Source organism: Neopsephotus bourkii, unplaced genomic scaffold (genome assembly GCF_033783945.1).
Source record: "Neopsephotus bourkii isolate Nb327-2 ecotype Australia unplaced genomic scaffold, CSIRO-AGI_Nbou_v1 NB_860, whole genome shotgun sequence".
In the NCBI taxonomy this organism is placed as follows: Eukaryota; Metazoa; Chordata; class Aves; order Psittaciformes; family Psittacidae; genus Neopsephotus; species Neopsephotus bourkii.
The window spans coordinates 3,468,488-3,496,070 of NW_026901356.1; the positions used below are offsets into that span (position 1 = coordinate 3,468,488).

General features: G+C 39.4%; 1 protein-coding gene across 1 annotated transcript in view; it reads left to right on the plus strand.

Annotated features, from left to right (window-relative positions):
* Positions 1-27,583, plus strand: part of SPON1 (spondin 1) — a 191,289-nt gene that overhangs the window by 143,678 nt on the left and 20,028 nt on the right. Inside the window, exon 7 of the mRNA XM_061356650.1 lies at positions 12,485-12,549. Within this exon, the coding sequence (XP_061212634.1) occupies positions 12,485-12,549 (65 nt within the window). The remainder of the gene's footprint in view (positions 1-12,484; positions 12,550-27,583) is intronic.

Consider the following 27,583-nt stretch of genomic DNA (forward strand, 5'->3'; position numbering starts at 1 on the left):
TGCATTGTGTCTTTTCATGATAACATGACTAACAGCTAAACTTTAAAATTTAAACCTATCTTCAGCACATAAGCTTCAGAGATAAACATATAAATAGGTCATTGTATATATAATTATAAATCAGCAAGGGATGTACATCACAATAGTAATTTTTAGCAGTACACACAGCTTTAAGGTGCATCTCTACCAGTTAGTGGTATTTTACAGCTAAAAATGAAGATATTTACATTTTCCTGACCTTACTGCAGTGATTATCGCTGTTTTCTTATTATTAGAATTAATATTGCAGCATTCAAGATCAGTGTAATATGTTGAGTACCCTCTTTTAAGGAACAGCTTCTGTCCCTGTTCCTTAATTTAGAACTACACTGATCATAAAATAACTATATGAACGATACGCTCAGCAATTGGATGACCTGTGGATTTCCAGAGTCCTTTAGGGATGTTCAGTAAACAAACACATTTCTTCATGTCTGGCTTATTACAGAGACAACATCACCCATTTATCTCTCATTACTAAAGGCTGACATATACAGCACTGTGGCTATAGAATTTAATTCATGTTTCTCTGTATCCTGGGTTCAGCAGTAGCAGTCAATTTTTCTCCATCTTGGTAGCTGGTGCAGTACTGTGTTTTGACTTTCAGCCTGGGAACAGGGATGATAACACCGATGTTTTCAGTTGTTGCTAAGTAATGTTTACCCAGACCAAGGGCTTTCTGAGGCTCATTCTCTGCCAGGGAGAAGGGGAAGCTGGGAGGAAGCATAGACAGGACACCTGACCCAAACTAGCAAAAGAGGTATTCCATACCACAGAATGTCATGCCCAGGGGGTAACTGGGAGTTACCTGGAAGGACACGGGGGGCTTCTGGGTCGGACTCGTTTTCGGCAGGTGGTATCATATTCTCTTCCCTTGTTATTTTCTCTTATCATTGTTGTCATTGGTGGTAGCGGTGGTAACTTGTGTTGTACATTGGATGCTGGACTGTTCTTGTTTCAACCCATGGGAGTTGCATTCTTTCAATTCTCCTCCCCATCCCTCTGGGAGCAGGGAAGGGGAGAGCCCTCGGGGAGGGGGACGCGGGCCTCGACTGCTTCCAACCCGGCACCACTCACTGGGAGTGAGTGAACAAGCTGTCTGGCTGGGTTTAAACCACGACACTCTGTTTTATTTTTGCTATTCTAAGTAAACAACTAGAAACCAAAACATTACTTTCTACAGTGGAATTATTAGTTCTTCCCTGGTATGTTAAGTACATCAATTGCAGATGTCATTTTAATAGCAGCTCCTACTGTTTTTAAAGCTGTAATCATATATAATTCGTCTCTCATATATTAATTCTGCTTGATGGCACTTGTAAAGTTTAGCCATATTAAGTGATCTAAAGATATCTGAGGCTCTTAAAGCTCCTGTGGGCATCAGTTAGGGAGATAACCTTCACCTGACTTCTCACACTATCCTGAGGGAAAAGTTAGTGCTGAATGGCTTACAAAAACAAAACCTCATAATACCATTCCCAACTGTGTAAGTGCTGGAGAGCCATCAGAGATGGGAGACAGTGTTGCCTAGCTCACGCCCCTGACCTTTCTAAAAAGTGATAACAGTGACAAGAAGACTTTCCTGGTCAGTCTCAGTTTCTGGATTTGCCTCCATTGTTGTGGGTGGAATGATGCACTTCACTCGCAAGAGAGAAGCAAGGATATATTTCAATGATAAAAGTCAGGGATTTAATAGAGGCCAATGGTAAATGCAACAGTGGTTTAACAGCCAAAGTACACTTGGTTATGTACTGCATAGAAAATAGGGTCAGACAGAACTGTCAGGGACAACCTTCCATTGCATCCTGAGGTTCAGAAAGACCCCCTTGCATCCTAACTCCTTTTCAGAGGGGAGTCTAGTAGCAGCTGCCTTTCGACTTATTCCCAGACTTGGTCAATGGTTTATGTCTAAAGGATTATATGTGCACAATCTATCCTTCCTTTATATCACATATCTAGGATTTTGAAGTTTCAGTGCTCTTATTCCCAATTCACTTACTATCTGACATGGTAAGGAGTCTCTCAACCTCAAGAAGGAACCTTGAGAGGGATCCCTGCTCAAGGGGAGATCTGGCATGCAGCCCACTGCCATGCAGGAGATCTCAGTGGGCTCTGGGTTGTCCACTATTTATGGAGTAGGATGATTGAGTTATATTTGCATGCTAGCCATATGTCAGTTGGAGCATGCTGTACTAATCCTCAGGTGTTGAGCAAAATTGAGAGCCCTTAGCTATTGTGGTGTTACCTATCTCTCCAGAGTCCAGCTGAAGCCAGATAGAGTGGGGAGCACACCACCGCATCCATGTAGCATCTGCCTAAACAAGACCTTTCTAAAAGTATACAAATCCACACTGAGGAACAGGACAGGAGAGTTCCCTGTCTGAAAAATAAAAGCTATAAACTGTAAAAGCTAATTCTGCCCACAGGATGGATAGTGTAGTTTTCTTCTCTGTCTCTCCCAGCATACCAAAATGCAGAAGCAAAGATAAGGCAAAACTAATGTACACAAGCAGAATCAGGGCTATCAGACTGTAGCTGCTGTCTGTGGAGAGCTACATAGATAGTCTTTTGAATCACACAGGTGTACACTGAGTTGTTTTTCAAAGGCAAGGGAGCTGCAAGGAAAGGAGGCGGTAAAGGCAGCCCCAGCGGGAAAAATGTCAACATCTCCATTCCTTGGAGAAAACTCTGGCATTCCACTTAAACCCCTGCTCTCCAAAGTCCCATCAGAGATTGAGATGATTGTATTTAAAATCTGAGACAAGTGTGATTTGGTCATTAAATTCTGACACAGTTAATGCCAAAACATAAACCAGGAGACTGCACAGTGCCAGAGAAATGGTCCAGGAGGCCAGCAACCTGTTTGTCACGGCAATGGCTGAAAGTGTATGGGGAGAGGAAGAGGTGAAATTGATTCTAAGAGAATACTGCTTTGCAGATGATAAAAAATGTAATTCATGGTAGGATCTTCAATTCCTTAATTTGTTTAAAGACTATATTTTTTGTTGGTTTCTTTTGTGGGCTTATGTATTTTTTGAGGAAAGGAATGGTAAGGGGTGGCTTAGACACATCTTATTGAAGGGATATGAAGCTGTTATGGTTGCCTCTGTACAGTAAAGAGCATTTAGAATACTTCAGTTATATATTCTGAATGGAAAAAAACACCTAACCCCAACATTGATTTGTCAAAATACCATCACGGGTCAAGAAAACTTTCCTCCTGAGCTAATTTTCTGGTCTTTAAAATCACTTGTTATTACCCAAAGAAATGCTTCTGTTCAAGCTACTATATTTGAGTAATGTCAGAGAGCAGCAGCAGGATGGATAATAGCGATACCTGGAATCTTACTTGCCGGCATTAGCCAGAAAACGGAATCATTCTGTCCCCATTCTCTGGGCTTCTTCTCAGAGCAGGCCCAGCCTTCTCCTTAGGTTTTCTGCAGATACTTAAGTAGCTGAAGCTCACTTATTCATAGGATGCCCAAGAACCTGTCTCAGTGCTTTCATCCTTGTCTGTTTTGAAATTATTTGAAAGAGTCTGAGCAAAAAAATGCTGTAGTTACCTGAATATGGATGTGCTGAGTGATCCTAATGCTTTAAAACACTTTTCTCATTATCTCCAGTGAATGCAGTTTTTGTCTTGCTGCTTGCAGGTTGCCATTCAGGTGCATACATCTGCTTTATTATACACAGAACGCCTAGGTGTGTTGGATTGGTTTGTGGGTTTTTTTTTCCCTTCTGTTTCTTTTCTGGTGTGCTCATGTATTTCAAAATCATTTGTAAATTTAAAATAACAGTAGCTTTAGAGCAGTTAGATATAGGTTTAAAGGCTAGTTTAGTCTAGAGGATTGATGAAATTGGCAAGCTAGGACAGGAGGGGGGCAAAAGGGTATGTATTGGATAAACTTATTAAGAAGAGGGGGTTTACACCCCTTATGATCACCTTGAAAGTATAGTTTAATTTCCTACCTTAAAAGTATAGTTTAATTTCCTACCTTAAAAGTAATCATCTCTAAGGGTAGTGAAAATATATTCCCTTGTTTCTGGTAAGTAATTTAGGACTCCCCAATGTTCCTGTAATGCTAAAGACAGGAAAGCATTCTAAGTAGAATTAAGCAAAATGCGGAGTAAAAAAATCAACGTACAATCAAGAAGTGGATTCACAAGAGAAACCCTTTTCTACAGAATCTGCTCAGCCACAGAAATTACTCTGAGCATACCTAAGGCCCATTAACACACACTGCTAGGGTTTGTACTATGCAAAAATGAATTATTGCTTTATTGGGACACCCTACATTATGTAACTGCACCTTTAATGGCAATAAAATAGAGCATATGATTTCCAATGTTGCCGTTAGCAACACTTCTGTTATTAATTTCAGCCTACATTCACCTCCTGAAACAACCACTTCATCAAAAGAAAACCCTGTGGGACAAGTAATGCAGAAAGTTGTTAATGCAAAGTGTATCAGTATTTTGGGGATATATACTAACAGTAACAATAAAGGCTAACAATACTTCTTTTTACATCCCATCCTACTAATTTTTAATAAAATCAGAAATTATAATTCATATAATTCCCTTTTAAAAGCTTTACTTAAGCATACATTGTCAGCTAAAGTCACCATCCTGAAACTGTAGCTTCAGCATATATTTCCATAATTCCTGGAAAATATAGACAATATCCACAGTTTGGGGAAATTCTCAGCCTGATTATCTAACACAGAGGTTTTTCTTTGCTAAAGTGAATTACAGAATTGCTAAGTACAGGAGAGCTTTGCTGTACAGCTCAGTGATTCAGCTGGGACTGTCTGAAGCACTGGGTTACATGCTCTCCTGAAATGGAGATTGTTTCATCTCAGTTTGTTTCAATTGCATCCCAGCAGTATTTTCTTATCTATCTCACCCCTGAAATCATAGAATCACAGAATGTTTTGGGTTGGAAGGACCTTAAAGCTCATCTAGTTCCAACCCTCTGCTACAGGCAGGGACACCTTCTACTAGATCAGGTTGCTCAAAATCCAGTCCAACCTGGCCTTGAAGACTGTCAGGAATGGGGCAAATAGTGCTTTTGTAATTGAGTGGATGTTATTAAAAGCCTGAAAATTCCCCCAGATTTTCCTATTTGGTGAACTAAAACCCACAGTTTTGTATTCCCTGAAATGTCATTACCCATTTTTTGAAGAAAAGAAATAAGACATTTTAATTAAAGACATTAAAGAAAGTACTTGTACAGGAAAATACTGAATTTGTATGTACAATGACCAAACAATATCTTTCATGCAGGCATGTTTATATATCTTGTAATATGTGTTGTTTTCTCAGCTGCCTCAAAAGAACTGTCATGAACATAGAGAAGTCAAAGTAAAATGGGCAAACACAATTCTGGTATAATTCCACTGACTGAAATGTGGTTTTGCTGTTGCTTAAAGTAACTCCAAGTCTGTGATCCTATACTTTAAGTATAATCTACATTAGGCATAGAATTTAACAGAATTTAGAATTTAATTCTGGACTTTTTTTTTTTATCCCCTTCCAAATGAAGTAATTTGTGACTAAAACTTAACCTTTTCAAAAATGCTCTTTTTTTTTTATGGAATGGGAAAAAAACACCTTCTGCACATTCTGTCATAAAAAAGTCTCTGCATGTTAAAAAGAAGAGAAAAACTTCATCTCAGCACTGACACTCAGGGCAACTTCAGCAATCTCCTTGACTGCACCCACAGGAAAATAGATGTGTTGCATGATGTATTACCGGATCCCAATAGTAAGATTTTGTGATGCCCATGCTCATAGCTATGGGAAACTTCTGACATGCTCCACATAAACAAGAAATACTCAGAAAACTTGGCTGATTCTGAGCAGGCTGATAGTTTACGGAGTCAGTGAAACACACCAGCTCAGTGTGCATTACAGGAGGTCATAACCCGTTACTATATAGCAAACGTGTATTTACAGAAAGGTGAACTCCAGAGCAAATAAAGCTGTATGTAGCCGCTTTTATCCCAGAAATACTTTATTACCACACAGCTTTCCTTTTTCTTTTAAAGCTTTTACAAATTTCAGTAATGTGCCCACATCAGTGTCCCCTTTTCATTCAAATACATCTTTAAAACTGAGGTAGGCAAAATGTCTACAAATTTTATTAACCAGGTGAAAACATGCCATATTTCAATTAGTATCCATGGAAGTCTTATAACTTTCATGTCCATAAATAGTTAATTGAGCATTAATTAACCAGGTATTTTGTGATAGTTAATACTTTAAAGACAAGCCTGGTCTTTATTTTTCTCTCAAACTGGGAAGAAAGCGTGCATTTGTGTTGGGATAAAACAGCACCTTTTTCTTTTTCTCTGGTCTTGTAATACACTTTCTAGCACATCTATTAGCACAGTAGAATTCTTCACAAATGAAATCCTGCAATTCAATTTCTACTGAAAGCTATGCTGTTGAATCATAATAATCGTATAATATCAAAGAAGGTACACTTCACTTATAGTTTAAGTAGAATCTAACTACATGTACTTAAAATTAAAATTATAGTGCTAACATCTTTCTAGCATTAAGAGGTTGTTACATGAAAAACAAAATCATTGTCCAGAGCTCAGAATTCTTCCTTCTCCAGCAAGTATCCTAACCGTGAGTCTTGCACTCAGGCCCCAGAATTGAAACCTTATATTAGGATGTGGTAGTTTCATTAGAATAGATAGCAAAATCATCTAGGTAGTCTTTCACTCAGCAGCAGGGACAGTTGAAAGACAGTCATAAACATAAACCCTTGGTGCCTATATAAAGGTATGACCACTAGTAGAGCACTGTAGCAAACACTGTCACCATTCCTAGTTTAGAAGGGAGTTTAGAAGGGAGGTGTCTGCTTTCAGAAGTGATCTTCATGCCATCAGTCCCAAGTAAACATGAGCTTTTATCAATGAATAAGATACACCAGCGCATAAGAGGAATAGTATAAGTAACCTCTTGCCTTCAGTGCGGAACCCTAAGTCTTCTTTGTAGCCTATCTGGCTGCTCAAAGTGTGCAAACAGATGTTTGTATTGTCTGTCAAATATTTCCTCCTAACAAGATATCTAACTATACAACGTATGTAGCAACAAGGAGCCAAAAACTGAGTCTTGAAGACTTCTATTAGTCTGAAACTATTTCCAGGAACTGAAGAAGTGCTAGGAATACTGAACAAGTGTTTTTCACATCCTGAAGTGATTTCTGTGTGTCTGCATAGCGTGGAGGTGGAAATAACATCTATATACGAATCACAGAAAACTGATCGGCTTTTAAGAGCACACAACTATGCCCCCAAAGCACTATATCATTTTCATTTTCATAGCATTTGATTTCCCACAGAAGACATATTGTTCATTATACTTCTTCATTCTCATCTTTTTCTTCTTTGGTAACAAATTATTTTTTGAGGGCAAGGATGATCCTGCAGTGCAGATGTTATCTTAAAAGTCTGATACATATGTTTGTTTCCAGAAGATGCTCAATTAATCATCTGTGAATTGAGGATAATGTTGCTTTTTCTACTTTCTAAGAATCTTGTGAAAATGAGCCTACTGTGGATAGAAAGGCATTCAGATATTACAAAGATGAGTGTTGTAGAAGGAATTAAATGTTCTCTACTCTGAAACAATGGAATGAATGCCAAGCAGTGGTGGTGTGAATTGAGTGCAACGGCTCAAAACAGGTATTTTTCATTCCCACAGTTGATTGAATCTGACTCTGATTTTGGTGTCAGATAATACAGTCACATGTTTAGCTGAACTGAATCAAATAATTATTTTGAAGTGCTAAGTGATCTGCACAGTAACATTTTTGAATGTAATTTGGCACACATAAAATACTAGTAATAAGAAACACTTTTGAAAATAACTTCCAGTTCAGAAAATATACTGATCACATCAGTTACCAAAAAGCAGCAGGAGCACATGAAACAGTTTATGCAGCTTTTCAGATCCTACTAATCTCTCTTTTATTCTAAAGGTATTCAGACAATGCTTAAAACTTCAGCTGAAAGCTTTCATTGCTTTTTTAATGGATGTTACCCTTTAAGAAAGTTGCTTTAAATTCCCTTGGTTGAGAAAGACTTCAAATCAAATTCTATCTTCAGTGCTGCTTTTTTGAGCTGTATCCCACTTTCTGTTCTTGAAGATGAGGAAATGTTTTTAATCTTTTGTGAAGTGCACAACTGGATGAACTAATTTAGCAGTGGTTTCAAACTGCGGGATTCTATTTGTTTCCATATAATGCTGTTATTCTGTGTGCATGTTAATTTGTACATTGCAGGAACAAATAGATCTACAGTAAGTGATTAATTTTTGCCAACTTGAGGACAACAGGAAGGCTGGCTGTATTAGGATGACATTACCAACTTTTTGAAAACATGCTATTAGGACTTTTTGGAGGACAGTACGTTCATAAAGAACTGCTGTTGAGTCAATCACTCACCCCCAACTTGAAACACAAATATAGAAAGAGGATCTGAAGGGAAGGAGAATTGATTGCTATTTTTGCATGTCTCAATGTAGGCCACAATCCAAAAAAGTATTGAAGTCAATCTAGAAACTACTTTGGGTTCACTGGACTTTTTGATCATGCTCTAGGCATGTAAAAGAAGCAGTCATCCTATTTCAACTGGTTATGCCGAGGCTGCCAGCGGCATAGTACAACACTGCACTCCTTCTTAGCAGAGCCTGCACTCTGTTGCATGATACCCATTTGCACAAACAAAGCTGAGCAAAAAATCAACTGCAAATTCCCAAGTATCAATTCTGTGATTTGTACTAAAGGCCGAAACTGCCTTAAATGAGAAAATGAAAGAGGGTTGAGACTTTTTTTCCTGTGTATCTCTGTAAAAACTGACAGGTAGTCCCAGATTTATTCCTTGACAACTTCCATGTGCACAAAGGGCACAATATAGGCTTGAAAACTCTAATCCCTTTCCCCTTAGCCCTCTCTGTCCCCCCTGTCCGTCCACCGCCCCAGCTTTATTGTTGAAAGAGGTGTGTATCAGACTTTACCTAAAGGGTTTTCAACAGCTCCAAGTAAGAGTTTTGGTGTCCTTCTCTTTAACTTGTTCTGACATTGTAACATTTGACACTCCATCATTTTGTAAATGATGTGGTTTTCGTTTTAAAAATCTAACAGTTTCATTACTTGGGAGTCATTGCTTCCCAGCCAAATACATAAATGATGACAACTTGCAACATACAACTGTGAGAGATTCTAGATCTTTTTTTCCATATTTTGACATGAATCTTAGTTTACTTCAAAAATAAACTTTGAAAATATGAAGAGGAAAGAAAAATGAGTACAAATACAGCAAAAAAAACATTAACTAAAATTCATAAAAACTGTATGCCTTTGAAGTCTGTGCAATTGGATTATTTAAGGCAGTTGGATTATATCAACCAGTTATATAACATTAATCTGTGGGTTCCTCTTCAGGCATTTTGTATCCTCTCAGTTTCTCCCATCTGCCAGTAAATTATAGCTGGTGCCAGCAAATCCAAGCATCAAACCTTTTCTACGGATTGTTTATGAGGCTGTGAACTCGTGTGGTGTGTAACATCTGTTTGCCTGGCCTCTTTGAGTTTGTTGCATTCCCTTAAAAATGTATAGGTCCACTGGAGGTAGAGGAAGATCACTGCTGTGCTGGATGGACTCTGGAGCCTGCTCCCTGCAGAACCTGGAGAGAGACAGGCTGGTGGCACCATGAGTGATGAGGGGAGCTGTGCTGCCCAGGCTGCCACCGAACCAGCACCCAGACCTCATGCATAGTTTGCTGGATTGTTTTCAAGGACATAAATATTTGTCCAAGGGAAACTCCCTACTGTACAAACCATCTACTCAGGTGTCTGCCTGTTACTGAATGTAGTAGTAGATACATACTGGCATTAGTAACAGTGTACACATTATATTTTAATTTAACTGTTTTTAATTTTGAATTATTAAAAATTGTATGATAGATGTGACTGAATAATTAGAATATCAGTCTGGAGTAAAAATTATTTAATTCAAGTTGCAGCTTAATCCTGTATAATTGTTAAGGTTCTCTAGGTACCAAAAATATGCAATTTTATTCCAACAGAATGCTGAATTCTGCATCTTTGGGTTTTGGTTACTGTTCAAGTCTTGAATTCAGCTCTTGCACCTGAATCTTAACCTCCCTTAAAAATTTTGGGATGTCTGAATGCACCCTGCTCTGTTGAGTTCCTTCTCTCTGCGCTTTCTCCAAAGCTAGTACTTAGAGGTCATCTACTCATCGTATGCATTTTTAGTTTGAATAGCACTTTTAGTTTGAAAATGCTTTCAGATATGACTGATTTGAATATTACTGGCATAATTACTGGCTTGTATTAGATAAGCAGTGTATTATTTTAATAAATGTAACCATCTATGCTCATGATAGTCTTCCTTTGGGATGTACAATGCACAGTTAATAATTTTGAATGCAGATGTGTTTTCAAGGCAAATAACTGGATGTATGAGGAGATGCTGTAACAAGGAAAATTAAAAGTTAAGGTCAAATTCCATTGACAGAGAAAGACAAGTAAAGTCTTATAACTTCAGACTTTTAGCTTCATTAATTTATCAGTTTCCTTTTAAATCACTTGGAGGGGAAACCTGTCTTTTCCCCTTTTGCAGGCATGGAGGTAAGAAGGTTTCCATAGGTGAGCCTGGACGCACATAATGCCCCATTCTGCTGGGTTCTGCCCAGGATCTGGGCGAGGGTTGTGCTGGTGGCTCAGGCTTCTGCTTCTGGCCCACAGCCTGCCCCGGGGAACCCAGCTGCCTGCTGTGTCTCTGCTCCACTCATCATAATGTTCTCTTCAGTCCCATTGCGTTAGAAGAATGGGAGTTTGATTAAATCTTTCTACGCTCACTTGCCTTTATAGAGTCAGATTTTCATCTAATGTAGCATAGGCTTTGGCAAAGCAGTAGTGTTTATGAAAAGGATTTTCAAGCAATGTCTTGTCTGTTCACTCAGGTTGAGTGAGAGGTCATGTCACATAAATATTCCCAAGACTAAAAACTCTACGTGTTACAGAGTGGATCTATCAGCACCATAATTACCCTGCTTTGGTAAAAAAGAGAGAGCCAGAAAATATTGGGAGAGGTAGAAACAAACAGCGAAAATCATTTTCTTTAAACAGGGGTGTATGTGGACTACAGCTAGGCTGGGGTATCAGAACTATTGCTGTCTAGCAGGAAATGGCACTATTATCACTAAACTGAAAGGTCAGCTCTGCTGGAAATGCCAATTACTGGTGACGTATGAGGTGGGTTTCTTAGTGTAATTGGGAAATATTTTTTAAAGACTGTAGAAATCATGTGAGTGAACTGTAAACTTTGTGTTCCTCTAGGTGAATTACTGGAGTGGATTCCTCAGGGAGGTGGGGAAAATGCTTCTAAAAGCTGTGATAGATGTCTTCTGGGCATCAGAGCCTTGTTAGTGGTCCTGCCTTTGTCCTGGGTTTATTGTGCCAGTATAAGGTTTAAAACTGCTGATGCAGGAATTCCTACAGACTTTAGGAAATAATCGTTGTACAATGCTTTGCCACACTGTGGGCTTCCACAGACGGCTGCTATATTTCACACTATAATTTTCATGTGCATAAATGGAGAGCAAACACAAAGTGCTATCCATGGCTTTACCTGGAGGAGATTGTAGTGCATCCACCATGGATTTGTTATATCCTCTACCCAGATAAGGATAATAAATAATATATCATACGTGCTCACATGTTGTGTTAGTTTGCCAAGAACAGCAGAGTCTAGTTTTTGTCTCCCTTGTGATCTGTAAATCTGTAACATATTAAGAGCTATTTTTGTGTCTTTGTTTGTTTTTTTTTTTTTTTAACCTGGTAAATTCTTCTGGTGACAAGGGTTGTTGGAGAGTCGCAAATTTGACAGCCCAGGATATACTTTTTGCCACTAAACTACTACATGTGGACTAACAGCCCAGCATACAGCACAGCTACCTCTTTCTGTGACAGTGTTACCAGAACAAGGCTCAGTTTGGTCATATTGTTTTGGGGTATTTCCCCATTACAAAGGTTGTTGTCTTATTTATTCATGTCATTGTGCACTACTCGGAAACCTTTCCCTTCAGCTCATGATGCAAAAGTGACATAGTCTGTGACTGTTAGTGGTTTAAGCTCTGCTTAGTTCCTGCAAAAAAGAAGGCTGTGCCCAAAATCTCACTGCCTTTGCTTGCTGCTCTTGCCTCCTGCATTCAGAGAGGCTTCTTAATGAATCCTGTGCAGCTGAGGGGGCAAGGTACCCCAGATAGCAAAAAGGACAAAGCACATTTCTCATAGCCAGAACTTGGAGGCAGTTTGATTTAGTGCCTCTTACTTTTTTTCTGTAAATCAAATTAATCTTGTTGTAAAATTGTCCCCATCACTTTCTTGTTTTCTCTTTTTACAGAGCGATGAGGTTTTAACAGTCATCAAGGCAAAAGCACAGTGGCCTGCCTGGCAACCCTTAAATGTGTAAGTAAGTAGGGAATAGTATGTCTCAGTAGCTTTGTGTTGAGTCTCAGTTAATGGGCTCCTGTAAACTCATTGTCTCATAGAATCATTCACTCTTGCAAAGAAATAATCTAAAAGTATTTTGATAGACAAGTTTTTTGTCCTCCTCCCCCCCGTTGCTTTTTTCTCTCTCTCCTCTTCAGCATCTCCTCATTTTTTATGTTTTGGTCCACTCACTCTTACAGCAGAAGGATTATCCCATGGAGTTTGTGCCTTTATTGAACAATGATGTTTATTCAATGCTTGCTCAAATACATGTTGTACTCCTTACATATAGTATTTTGTATCATCCTGTGTCACGCACTGTGACAACTCTCTTTGTCAATACAGCAAATCCACAATCCACCACCAAAACACTTTTAAATGACTAATTCTTTAGAATGCTTAACTGAAACACCTTACAATAGCATCATGATCCTGAAGGTAGTATAACTATGGTTGTTTCTCCAGATGAGACAGCAAACTGACTTCCCAGTATGCTGACTCCAGGCTTTCTGGCACTCACCTGAAAAGAGGAAAAAATTCCTCTTAGGATACTCTTGAGTTTACTGGTTGTCTTTTGAGGGGGTTCCTGCATAACTTACCTGTTTCTTGGCCCAAAGTTCATGCTCATTATCCAAGCCCACATGAGTGAGACTTACAAGAAATGACTAAAGGTGAGAACCCAGTATAAGGGGTCACCCCACTGGCTGACAGCTGATTAAGTCCTTGGAGAAGCAGGGCAATTAGTCTACCACAAGACTGTAATGACCAGGTAGTCCTGTTTCCTCTGTAAAAAGTATAAGGGAAACAGTTAGTGGAACATTGTGTCTGGTTTGTCATCTGTATTTCAGAAAGTATGTGAAAATTTGGAGGTTAGTCAAAAAAAAGCTGCAAAAGAGTTCAGTTTTCAGAAAACATCCCCTACCGTAAGAGGCTTAGGAACTCTTAAGCAGCTTAGGGTTTAAGCTGTTCTGCTTATCCCCTCCCCCACAGCTAAAAGGGAAATCAAAAAAAGGAAAGGGTTAGGAGGTGAGCACAGCTTAAATAGTGAAAAGATTTCTGATAGCTGATCCCTCTCTAATCTAGAAGAAAAAAACTCAACTGTGAAATCCCTCATAGCGTGGAAGCTAAGGAAATTTGTGACAAGGAAATTCTCAGTAAAAATATGGGAAAAAGCTTTAAGAGTGTGACTAACCTTCAGAGCAGTTTACCTGAACATGAGATGGATTTTACATCACTTGAACATATTTTAATCCTGAGACAGAGCTGTGAGCTCTGCACAGGAATTGTGGGGTAGGCTTTTTGTGGCTGGCATTATGCAAGTGGTCACTCAAGGTGACAGTAATGGCATTCTTTATTTATGGTCTTATTCCCCTGAAAGTGTCAGTACAGGCATTTGGTAGTGTTTGAATGTTGTAGTTGTGGATAGCATTTTTTTCCTTTCTGCTTCTTTCTATTCACTCCAAACTAACACTTTAAATTGGAAACTTCTGTCCACTTCTCTGTTCTGTTACAGGGAGGTGTCTGACTGAAACAAGTCATTTATTTTTTCATTCCAGTTTCAGTTACTTTCCTAAACCACCATTTATGTATGATGTTTCTGTATCAACGTGAGCAGTGCTAATAGGAATTAACTCTGGCCGCTAGGGTGCCAGCACTGGACCACCAATGCTTTGGTATTGACAAAAGAGCAAATTTATGCTTTGTTCACAGAAATATGGAGAGAGGATCTCCTGCTCCAGAGTCTCAATACATGATCTTTCAAATACACTGAATATATTACATAACAAAAATCAAAGCTAATTAAAGTATGTTGCCCCTGGTCATAGTGCCTACTTTAATACATCATTGTGAAACTTCACAAAAAAATTGAGAGTGAACAACTTCAGATACTTTCTAGGCATATTCTTTCACAGACGTGCCTGCAGACATCTTTGCAACATACTCCAGATGTTCTTCCAGTCAATTGTTTCTTTCTCTATCTGGTAATTCTCAGCTTTCAGGAACATAAAAAAGTATAAATCTTGGTGTTTGTGTTTTTAAATGCTGTGTCAGTGTTCCCCTAACAAATGTTCCTTCACTTCACAAGTAGTGTTGGATTTTTGGCTTTTAAAATAATTACTTATCATAATTTAGAGTTATGTCCTTTTTTCTTTTTTCCCTTTTTTTAAATTCCATTTAAAAATATGATCTAAGTTTCAAAAGAAAACATAATTTTCAATAGCTATTAGCTCCTGGTGTTAATTTTCCATTTGCTGTTATGGATGGTCCTTCTTGAAATTTATATTAGAGTTGTGCACGTATTGAATAATGACTCTTCAGGGTAAACATTTGGTCTATTATTATGCGTAGCACAGCTATCTTACTAATCAAAAATTGACTAAAAGTCATGACTAACCTTCTTTTGCATAATCATTAGTCATATTTCTAATATATAATATGGTGTGACAGTGGTGCCAATATGGTGTTGCAATGTGTCATAATAAGCACAGCCTAAAACCCTTCCTGAATGGGTTTTACAACAATTATCAAATGCATAACATCAGTGAGCTGATTTACAGAGACCTAAAGTGTCAAAAGTTGATAAATTTGGCCTGCTTACAGTTCAGCGCTCACCTCCGAATTCCTTGTAGGGATTTTTGTTGCTAACCTTATCCAAGTTAGTTACAGCAAATTACACTTAGATCAGAGGGAGGAGGAACAGTGACCTCCAAAACTTGTGAGGGCTGTAAGAGTGTTACTCTGTTTGCACACTGCTGTGGAGAATGGGGATGAGGCACGGCAACATCAGGCTGTGAGAGCAACAACACAGGTACTGAGTGTGCTGGACTGCAGGGACATTCACAGAGATGGCAGCAGGCATTGTCATGGAGGAGAGCCTTATGAGCTCAGTATTTGCTTGTCACAGGCACCAGCTCACTCAGACCCACCCTTTTTCAGGAGAAAGAGAGAGAAAACACACCAGGTGGAGCATGCAGGGGGCTCAGAATGACCCTGGGCACCAGGGTGATCACCACCCAGTCAGGACAGGCACTGCACCTGCCCCTGGGGCTGCCGGGTCCTCTCCCATCTTCCCAGAACAGCAAGGGAGACTGCCGCATCTCCTCTCCCTACAGAGGCTGTACAAGGGAAGCCCTTATTTCTTGCCCATGTTTGAGCCATCAGTAAGCCCTTGGTTTTCTACTCTGGCCACCTGTAATAACATATGAGAGGGTGGTCTTGGCCAGGCACCCCTCACAGATTCATCATGGAGTCAAGTGGCTTTGCTTCTACCCTGTCGATGCTGGTCAGTGAGGCTGTGACTCCAGAGACCAGTTGTACCTCGCTAACTAATGTTTCCAGCTCTTTATAGACAGAGGACATGAAGTGTGTCTGTGTCTAAATCTGACAGTGATTCCAAAATCCTTCTGTTCATGACACCAGAGGTAAGAAGGGAAATGGAGCTGGGAGCTTTTCTTCTGTTTAGGGTGGAGAAATGGAGACTTCTCAGTGTAGATCCAGTGGGCATAACATGCCACCTCAGGAAGAGTTCCTTGGCCTCAGACAGTGAGTTCAGATACAAGAAATCACAGTAGGGACTGAAACAAGTTGCCAGCCCTATGCAAGGAAAGATACAATGACACCTAGTAATTTTCTGAAATGCTTTCTTTTAAGTATGATAAAGGCTAATATACTAATATTGTCATCTCCCAGTACAATATAATGCTGTGGAAACTGTAACTTGCCATACTTCACTGTCTGTTTTTCATCATTCCTCTCCTCAGTTCCTATATGTGCCTGCTTCTTGTCACTGTTTTTCCTTTTTTCCCCAATTACTTATCTTCACTGTTCTCCTTTCAGTTTCTTACCCAGGGCACCAGCACAGGAAACTCCTGAGTTTTTTTATGCAGGAGACAGTTTTGGGTGATCTTTGTGAGCTAGTCTTACGGCTGCCCAGCTGAGAGAACATTGGTAAAGTGAGGAGGAGTGCCTGAGAAAGCATGCCAGATCAAGTAATAAAACATTTTGCTGATACTGATGTTTGTATTACCAAGTTAGGGGTTTGAAAGTCTGACTTTAAAGTACTTGCAGGGAATGCATTCTTTCTTGAGCATGAGGGTATCGGTATACAGCATGCTGGCACATGAAAGTAGTTTTTCTTATCTTACTTGTATGAACAAGAGCACAGCTCATCGCTCCCCTCCTCTCAGCTGTGTTTCAGGCAGAATAGAAGTTTACTTTCATACCCAGCTGCAAATCATTGGCCTGTGGCAGTACAGAGGATAAAATACAGCAAATACAGATAGTACAGCTGATATCCAAATCTGCACATCCAGCATCTGTAAAATAATCAAGCCATGACAGAAGAATGTGGGGATAAAGAAGGCAAAATTCAGAGATAGTATGCATCAAATTCCACTGAAGCAAATACCTTTAAGAAATCCTACCTTAAATTCTCTTCCTCCAAATATATGATGTTTGTTGGGGGGGGGGGGGGGCTTGGTATTTTTTTTGGCTGTATTCGTTATGCCTCTTTACAAATGCTGACATCTCTCTTGTGATGCTCCGCTTTTGCATTCAGTAGGCACTTTTATCTAAATAAGAGCTTCCCAGGATAATCCACCAGAAGAAAATCAGCGCACATGTTATATCCTGATCAATTTCTCCTACTCTGTAATGAATGGGAGTGAGTTACAAGAACAAAACCAGGACCTTTTGGGATGTGTGGGGGGTAGTTCTCGGGCATAGAGAGAATTCCACATCTTGGCATGAGCTGGATTGTCTTTAATGTGGTGAAATCCAAACTGCAGATTGTTATCAGGGTGCTTGCTGCTTTTCCAGCTGCCTGTTTTCTCATGGTCATTGTGTCCTCTGTGATTCCTCAACATCAGGGAAAGGCATTATTGTACGTGTATCTTTTTTTTATATAACAGCATGTTTGTCTTGATGGCTGGGAGTAGGACAAAGCAAATTCTTCAGGTGGCACTCTGATTTTCAAAAATGGCACATCCTCCATGCCAAGATGCCTCATCAGCACAAGGAATGTCATCTCACTCTATAGTTCTTAGCTCTCTGGAAAAAAAGAGTGGAATTGAAAATGGGTAGTTGGACTGGAGTCACACATAAACATCTCTCTCTGGGTAGTTTCTGGCATTTTGAAAATAAATCCAGTAAAAGTATATGGCTATTTTTCAATCTAGGCAAAGACAGAGGTATGTGAATGGTAATTCTTGTGTCTAATCACTTTTTTGTAGTTCCTGTAACCCAGGGAAGTGTTCAGCCCTGTGGAACACTGTGGAATATAGCCTTCCATGTACATATAGTCTAAGACTGAGCAGCCAAGGATGCAAATTATTCTCCAGTGTGTCATGTATTCCATTATTAAACACCTAGACCTTACAAATTGTTAAAGACTGGCACAGATAGTGTGTCTTTCCAAGTATTTTCATATGTTCATTCTGGCTTTTCCTGATTACATAAAAAGGCAATATCAATGGGGGGAGGGGGGGAATAGTTTTAACTTTCTGTGCTAAAACCATTCAGATTCTAAAAACTGGTAAGAACAACTCACTTCTCTGCATAAATTAGCTGCCTGTTTCCCATTCCTTTCCTGCCAGGCTTCAGTCTGTGGCCCTAGCTAGGAGAATGAATATGCTTGGACAGGGGAGTCCAGCAGTATGTTTGTAATTCTTAGTAAGCACATCATGTGTTTTCTAATTATTAATTTTTTCAGATGGTTCATTTTAGGTTTAATAGGTCAACCTATAGACAATATGTTTTAATGCAAAAATTCAAGATATTTTGTCTAAGAAAATAACATAGTGAGAGTACCCAACTCTAAAAGGTAAGGCTTTTAATATTCACAAACATAACTTTTCATACTCCATTTATTTTTTTTTTTTATGCAGAAGCAACCCTGCTTTCCAACCTTTTTACCTCCTCTGTCCATTATTTGTTACAACCAGTGCATGTTGAAGTGCCAGGCACTTTATTATAATTCTGAAACACTTGAAGTTTGGAACATTATCCTCCTCTTCCTTCTCTCTCTCCTGTTTTCGTTTCATCTCTCCATGTTGTTTGCGAGGATAGTCATGGTCCTGTGGTTTTCCTGTGCCTCTAGACTGTGTGCAGAGCTTACTCTTTTTCTCATCCATTTAAGCAGCTCTTCCCCCTTTATTTGGGGATTACCTGAATATGCTCCAGTAAGAACTTGGAAGTGAAGCTTAGCAGAAGAGGAGGCCTAGTCCTTTACCCTTCAGATGGATAGAACTATTTAGCCCAAACAGTTTTATCAGTTAGTATGGTTACCTCATTATCCTTCCATTTCAAGTTTTATGATCTTTGATCTCTTTCCTCTGACTACAAAAATATTAGGGCTGTTTTCCTGGCTTGCAAGAAGGGTAGCAGAAAATGCAACAGGATATTCCCAGGTATGGTTTTTAGCATCAAGATAGATAATATGGCTAAACTGGGCAACAAAGTAAACTGGGCAACAAAGTTCCAGAAATCAAATTAAGAGTATTCTAGAGAAAGGTGATGGGAAATGCAAAAATGTTCTGATCCAAAATATGTTTGAGCTGATGGATCATACTAGTCGGAGAAAAAAAATGCTAACATACTGTATCTCATTTTCCTTTCTTTACTCTTGAGTGAGAGCTCTTTCTATATTTCCTTTCTTTCAGAATTATTCTTCCACAATTTGAGCAAAAAAGTCTTGTGTTTTGATCCTGCAGTGAATTTACTGTGATAAATAAGTCTTCATTACAGCACTTGGTAGTGGAAAGCTAAGCCACAGCTGAGTAGGGATTTCTGTCTATTTGGAGTTTCAGTGTTTGCTTCTCATTTTACTTACTTTTTACTTACAATTTTTAGTTTTTGCTTTTTCTCCTTTACTGTAATCTGCTATTCTTGTGTCCATAAAACTTCTCTTCCCTGAAGTAACCTCCATATTTAAATCATTGAATGATTACTCATTGTAAGATGGAGAGCCACTTCAGTCAGAAGTGGAACTCTTTACTATCTTCAGAAATGTAATAAAATAACTCCCTCTCCTCATCTTATGCTTCACTGATAAAGATCTCAATTTATTGTGTTTCATATTTTGCTCTTTATAACTCACACAGTCTTAATGTGGTGGTATCTCACTGATTAATGTCCTTGTGTAAAACCACCCGAGATTATGTATGCAGTTGCATACTTAGAAACCTTCAGCGGTGTAAACAGTTTTAATAAGAATTTGTGACTACATTAATGTTATCCATATTGTCTAATCAGTTCCATCAGATGATAGAGAGCTGAAACATGAATGTTATCGATGTAAACATGATGTGTTGCTGAACCTCTCTGCTGGCCTTCTCAAATGTTACATCTTTTGTGAGCTTCAGAGACAGGCTGATTTGGAAAAGGACACTGGAAAGCACTTAGGCAACCATTTGCTGTAAACACCTAATTCTCAAACTTGCAGTTCCTCAAGTGTTGGTGTATTGAAATAGTTGTTAGTAACATTTATAAATGCATACAAAGACAACCAAATAGTAAATACTTATTAGCCAGAGAAAGCAAGCAATCACTAGGATTTTCCCCTTAATGACAGGGAGGAAAGACAAAAGAGTTTTGTGAAGGGGATTAATTTCTAAAATATTTGGTAAACACAGTGATTTAACCAGCTTTGTAATCAGGGAGGGTGTATGTGGAATACGCAGAGGTCAGCTGCATGTTCTCATCAATTTAAAATTCCTCTATGTTTATTTTATGGTACTTACTCAGTGATGATAGCTTTCAGATACCAGCTGCCTTGCAAGAGAGACTGTTCCTGGCCAACAAAAATATTTTCTTCTATTTCCAGATTTTTAGCCTTTTTTAAAAAACACCATCACATTACTTAAAATAGAATGCATGACTTAGGTAATTTTTGAAAACACTTAGGTTTGTCTCATTTTTTGGCTAAATTCAACTTAAGAAACAATGTTCCTGTTGACCCAAAAAAAGCACTTTTAAATTAAATGATAATTTGGTTAGGCAGGTTGAAATTGATTTTCCGTTACTTGTGTAATTTCTCTGTGCTGGAAATAGGACAAAATTACATACATTTGCATAGTTTTCTAGAATGAAGATTTCAAGTAGATGTTTCCTTTTCTGTTGACCTATAAAATAAATGTTATTTGAGAAATCTTTTTTAAGATTTTCTGTATATCTTTCAGAAGTAATCTGTTTTGGGATTTATGTAATTGATCTTCATAGGTATCTATCTGGGGAATATGAGAAATGAATTTAGCTGTTCATCTATATGAACTCTCTGTCTAAACAGCCTGTGCAGAAAAAATGTGCATGCACGCATGCCATAACTGAAACTGGCAATTTTCCTTTGATAAGACTTATGTGAATAATATTTATAGGTTATATTCAAAATCAGTACCTTGTTGTGCTACTACATTTGGAGCAGTTTGTTTGGGAGGGCTTAATGGAGAGAGTGTTGGAGGAAAATGAAACAGATGTGCAGAGTAGTTTCATGGCTTTGATCAGTAACCTTAATGGAGAAGAAGAAACAGAATTTTGTTTCTCCCTCTTTACTTGTTGCCTCTAATTTTGGTAAAACCAAGCTAGTGTCAGCAACTTGCTTATTCCTTTGTATCATGTTTTAATTTTGGGAAAGTTCAATGCAGTTATTATTATAAATACAATTAAAATAATTAGGTAGTTTATTCCAGCTACATTTTTCAAGGCATTTCAGTTAAGGTTGCAATGTGCTGAAACCACGTGTGACAGCAGCACTGGTCTGAGCCAGATGAGTCAGTCACAACAAAAAAGCAGAGGTAGTGCAGTTGTGCAGCCTTCAGACAAGGTAAGCCTTGCACATGTGTTGGGAGTCTGTGGCACAGTCTCACACTGACACCTTTGCTGCCAAGCCTTGCATCAACTGCTGCTTGAATGCATCAAAATGACACTTTTTGTAGGGCCAGAAAGTACTTGGCTTCTTCAGGGCCGGCAGTGTGTGTTTAACTGTTTAAGAAATCCACATAACAAAAATATGGTCTGTTTAGTTGTATCATTAGGAAATAAAGCCCCCATTTGCACAGCCACTATATGGGGATGCTCTGTGCCAGCAAGAGGATGTGCTCTGCCTCCCATTCACTTGCTGCCACCACCTGGCTCTGCACTGTCGTACCTGTGCACCAAGCCCCAATAGAAACCCCCTCTTTTTCTTTTCCTCTGGAGCCAGGCATTTGCTGTATCTAACTCAGAACCCCTATGACAGTGCCAAATGTCATTCTCTGATAAATTTATTCTAATCAGCATTGAGAGGGGGAGATTGGAATCAATGCACCCTTCAGCTTTGATAACAGAGAGGCTTTAGATAAAAAATAATTAATGCCTGGAGCCCTAGAGACTAGAGTCCTGACTATGTCTGTAAGTTAATTCTGTGAATTAGTCTTCCTAGAGCATCTTATTAGGGGTGGATAGAATTATTCACGAGTACCACGCCAAACTCCTCACAGCATACAAACTATAATTCACTGAGAAGTACCTACTAATTTTCATTAATCAACTTCAGTAGAGAAGGCAGGGGTTTGAATTTTGCAGTCATCCCCGTTCATATCCATCTACTTACAGTATTTCACATGAAAGGAAATTGTACATTTAATTCTTTTAAAATGTTATGTAGTGACAAAATTTTTGCTTTGTGTGATGTCTAGGTGAGTAAATTCTGAGATTAATTGCTCATTTCATTTAACATAATTCTTTTTTTCTGTCCCATTAAGAATACGGAAAAGATTTTCTGTCCCACCATGCAATGCACTGCTATTGGTATTAGAATGTAATTCATAAATATGTACATTAGAAATGAGTAAATGATTCAGTTGCTTAATTAATCAAGTCCTCAGACTATCTAGCTGAGAATTAAAAGAAAAAAAAAAGGCATGCTCAAACACTCAGATTTGGGTTTAACTGCCATTCTGGATGGCAGAATACAGACTGAACTGTAATTAACCAGCTATAATGGGCATAGTTTAAATTTATTTCTTGTTTTTGCCAAAGTGAAAAGAAAGAAAAGCTCATATCATAGTCCTTTAATCATCTATCCACTGTATATCATTAACATTTGAGTATACAAATTGCTTATAAACATGGTTCCACCTGATGATTTGAAAAATAAATCATGCATATATAATTTCACCTAGTGTGACTGAGAATCAGCAGAGGGTCATATTGAAATAAGGAAGCTTATTACTTATTTCTAATTCTTATATTCTTAAAATGCTCATTTTTCTTGCATGCTTGTTAGACATTTTCTCCTAATTGGGAGCTGCATTTATCTTCCTCTGTATTGTTAAGAAATAAGGTTCAGATATTGTCTTGCTTTACAAGTTCATATATCTTTCCCTTGCTGCATTTAACCCATTGAACACCTTAAGATGTGCATTTTGTTGCATTACCTGTAAGTTTAATAGAGAAAAGTGTGCATAGCTAACACTCCAGTTATAAAAGTGTACTGTAAACTAGCAGCTGTTAAATCTTTCAATGTGGAAAGGGTGAAGGCATCTGAAGAATGGGGACATTATTTTAATTAAAAGACAATAATGCAGGTCAAATGGGAATCATGCTGTCAGTGCAATCCAGTGAGCTCAGAGTGTTTGTGACAGTGGCTCTGTTTAGGGAGCTGGGCAGGAGCAGAGAAGCTCACAGTCCTGTTATTAAAAAATATGCTATTTATTTTGGACACCAGTAACGTTCTGATGTTACAATAGATTTTTGAAAGACATTTTCTGTCCTTTAATATAGTAATGTGAATAGCATGGCCCTTGCAGAATATATTATGTATTGAGTATGTTCTCAGGGACTTGTCACTGTAATGGAGTGGGATGAATGAAATGGGGTTATAGTTGTCATCTCACTGGATCTATGTTATCCTAAAAGAAAATATATGAATGTTTTGCTGAAGAATTATGCTGAGCTTTTCTCTTGACAGATGAGTGCATTTAAATTTTGAGATGCTTGAAAATATATTTTAAATCCCCAAGTGTCTCTCTCCAAGTACACATATGCTTTCATAAGAATAACAGTTGTAATATTGTATTGTATGGCTCATATTTTGCCTTAAATAGACACTATGGGAATATCTAAAACTGATTTTGTGTGAGGTATGTCTTGTCTAAACTTAAAACCCTACTTCAATTCTGCGGTGAAAGCATTATGATCTCTGTAGTGTATGTACTTATAACTATGGACACTATTCATAATGAATAGCTACCTACACTGCAAAAGGAGCAGATCTGTAGACTGAAACAGTGCTGTGAGGAAGTGACACATTTGGGGATGGGCAATTGCTTTGGGTGGTGGCTGTGATGGTTGCATGGAGTGTGGCTGTTTGCTGGCACTGGGAGTGAAGGGGAAAAGCTCCAGCCTAGACTGATTGGAAGGAAATCAGGTCAGCACTGTGAGATTGCTCTGGGATGAGACTCAAAGCACAGAGAGAAATTCACCTCAGAAGGGCAACCCTGGTCACAAACACCCATAGGTATCTCTTTGCACTCATACAGAATGCTGCTCAGTGCCATTGCACGTTACAACTCAATTCTGGCACAGAATAGTAGAAAGTGATTTCAGGATTTGCCTGAATAGAGGGAAATAGCATGTCCAATAATTTTCTTGTCTGGGTGAGTGTAAACAATGGATTCATTTTTGTAACAAGTGCAAGATGAGGGAAACATTATGTATCACCTGTAGTTACCTTGTAGGATATTGATTACAATAACTTGCAAGCAAGTTCAGAAATAAAATGCCAGTGTCATTATGAAACTGAAAATACTTATACCTGAGACTACTTTTGTTTTTGCAGATAGTTCTAACATTTATTCTTTAATGTCTGAGTCACTGAAATTATTTATGTAGCTTATAATCAATATTTTATGATCCTGCTACTTGTAAGAGAATTCACAGTTCCAGGGTTAGGATCAGGATTTGAAAGAACTGGAATTAGTTAATGTATTTCTGGAGGCAGATCATTCAGATATTAGAATATTGGATCATTAGAGTGGGGCAAAATGTAGGTTTATTATAAACTTTGACAGAGCAGAATAACCTTTCTTCGTGAATGTTACCTTATTCAAATCTGGAATTTAGGGTTTTAGCATTAAATTCTGGGACATGGTAACACAGATTAGTTTGGAGACCTTTCATACAGATGTCTCTGAGAACTGCTCAGACAAAAGCTATTCCTTTCCAGTAGTTCTCAGGAACAAGACTGAAAAAGGCTTGTGACCCTCATTCCTACTCCTGAAAAACATGCTTAAGACACAAGAATCTGCAGGCTAACAAACTGAGAAGACGTGCAAGGCAGAAACTAAAGAATTAATTCATCAGCCAGTGTCATAACTAGGAAATTTCCCCAGTTGAACACTGGTACCGTGTTAGTAAGTCCGTTAGACTTTTCTTTATGTACACTGTCATTACATAAAAACGTGTCCCCCTTTGAGGCATAGATTTAAAAGATTAAAATTAATAACACCAGTGTTTCACACCAGAAATACCTCTAGCCATGAATGGAATAACAAACAGTTCTCTACTCCTACTCTTCTGAAAAAAAACATTCCAGAAACCTCAAAGTTAACAGTTATGGAATTTTCCTCTTAATACCTATTAAATAGGCATGGGAGACCCTACCGGAAGCATAAGCCACCACCAGCATAACTCCCAACTTCACAAGGGCACACAAGCTCTTTCCCCACGACAAGGGGGTGTCCGTGAAAGAGCCAGTCAGCTCTCAAATGAAGGGTCAGACAAAGTGTGTCCATGGGCAGGATGGGCTCACTAGCCTTCAGGCAACCATCCTAGGAGAAGGACAACTCCAACTTCAAACCCGGGCAGATGGAGCTCGTGTAGCCCTGTAAGGCCATCCATCTAAGAGAAGGATACTCTAATTAAACCTACGACCTGAGGACTTTGCTGTCACCGTCCAAGCTTGCTAGGCACTGGCAGATAAACCTCAGGTGTAAAGGGTGAGGCCAGTCCTGCGCACGCTGTGCCTCACCTAAAATAAATCCACTGCGCAGGCCCGAAGGGTTTACCCACACTTGCAAAGCCCTGCAGCGACAGGCAAGGGACGAAACGGCAGGTGATAAGGTGCACTGGAAGTCGCAGACCCAACCCTGCATGCAGGCGGTTCAGGACATTGGTCGCTCAAGTCTGACCCAAGAGATGACAGTCTTGTTCGGCAGCATCCTGAATGACCAAGCAGCCTTTTTCAAGGACAGCACTGCTTGCTCCATATGGAGAGAGGCCTAGAAAAGGTGGCCTAACCAAAGCTCATCTCCCCCTCCACCTGGTTGGCTAGCCGCGGCCAACGGGCATCTTCTATTGCGGTCAATTAAAAACAAAGAGACAAAGGCATACACCTGCCTCCAAAGGTGAGTCCAGATTGACACTCGCATGTTGGAACATCAGAACCATGCTTGATACAGTGAACAGTGGGCATCCTGAGCGCCGTTCTGCGCTAATTGCCCATGAATTGTCACGTCTTAACATCGATATCGCTGCACCCAGTGAAGTTCGCCTTCATGAGGAAGGTAGCCTCAAAGAACATGGTGCTGGCTATACACTCTACTGGTCAGGCAAACCCAAAACTGAAAGTCATCTTTCTGGAGTCGGCTTCATGATTAAAAACTCCATAGCCTCCAAACTTGAAAATTTGCCGATAGGTCATTCCGACCGTATTATCTCCTTACGTCTTCCACTGCACAATAAGCAACACGTTGTTCTTTTCAGCATATATGCTCCAACTCTGCAAGCTGACCCTGCAGAAAAAGAAAAATTCTACTCTGACCTGCGTCACCTCACTCAGAAAGTTCCTATAGAAGATAAGATCATAATCCTTGGTGACTTCAACGCCCGAGTAGGAAAGAACTTTGAAGCCTGGAAAGGAGTACTAGGCAAGCACGGTGTTGGCAACTGCAATGATAATGGTCATCTCTTACTAGAGTTCTGTGCAGAGCAACAGCTTACCATCACCAACACTATCTTCCAGCAGAAAGACAGCTGGAAGACAACCTGGATGCATCCACGATCTAAACATTGGCACCTTATTGATTATGTTTTAGTGCACCAGAGAAATATTCGTGATGTCTGCCAGACCAGAGTGATGCCTAGTGCAGAATGCCAAACAGACCACCACCTTGTGCGTTGCAAACTTAATTTCCACTTCAAGCCCAAACCTAAGAGGGGCGGCATTCCAAGGAGGAGGCTCAATGTTGATAATCTTCAAATAGCTGCAGTGAGGGACAGCTTTCAGGCTAACCTTCAAACTAGGCTTGAAGACCAACTTATAGATTCTTCTCCTGAAGCGCTTTGGCAACATATCAAAAACAGCATCCTGCAGTCCTCCGCAGAATCCATTGGGTTCTCCTCAAAGAAAAACAAAGACTGGTTTGACGATAGCAACCAGGAGGTCCAGGAATTGCTGACAAAAAAGAGATCTGCTCATCAAGCACACCTCGCTCAGCCACTCTGCCATGTAAGAAAAGCAGCCTTTCGTCTTGCATGTAGCAAACTCCAACAGAAACTTAGAGACATCCAGAACAAGTGGTGGGTCAACCTAGCAGAAAAGACTCAACTATGTGCAGATTTGGGTGACCACAGAGGATTCTATGAGGCTCTGAAGGCAGTGTATGGACCCACATTCCAGGTTCAAAGCCCCTTACTTGGTGCAGATGGCCAAACGCTTCTTACAGATAAAATCTCCATCCTGAATCGTTGGTCTGAACATTTTCAAACCCTCTTTAGTGCTAATCGTGTAGTCCAAGGTGAAGGAATCCAGCACATTCCGCAACATCCGGTGAAAAACGAATTGGATTTAGCCCCTACCATGGGAGAGACTCTTAAGGCCATACAGCAGGTGAAAACTGGCAAGGCAGCTGGGGTTGACGGAGTCCCACCTGAAATATGGAAGCATGGAGGCCAAGCACTCCACGCTAAATTTCATGAGCTAGTTGTGTGCTGTTGGGAACAAGGCAAAATACGGTCAGACTTTCGTGACGCA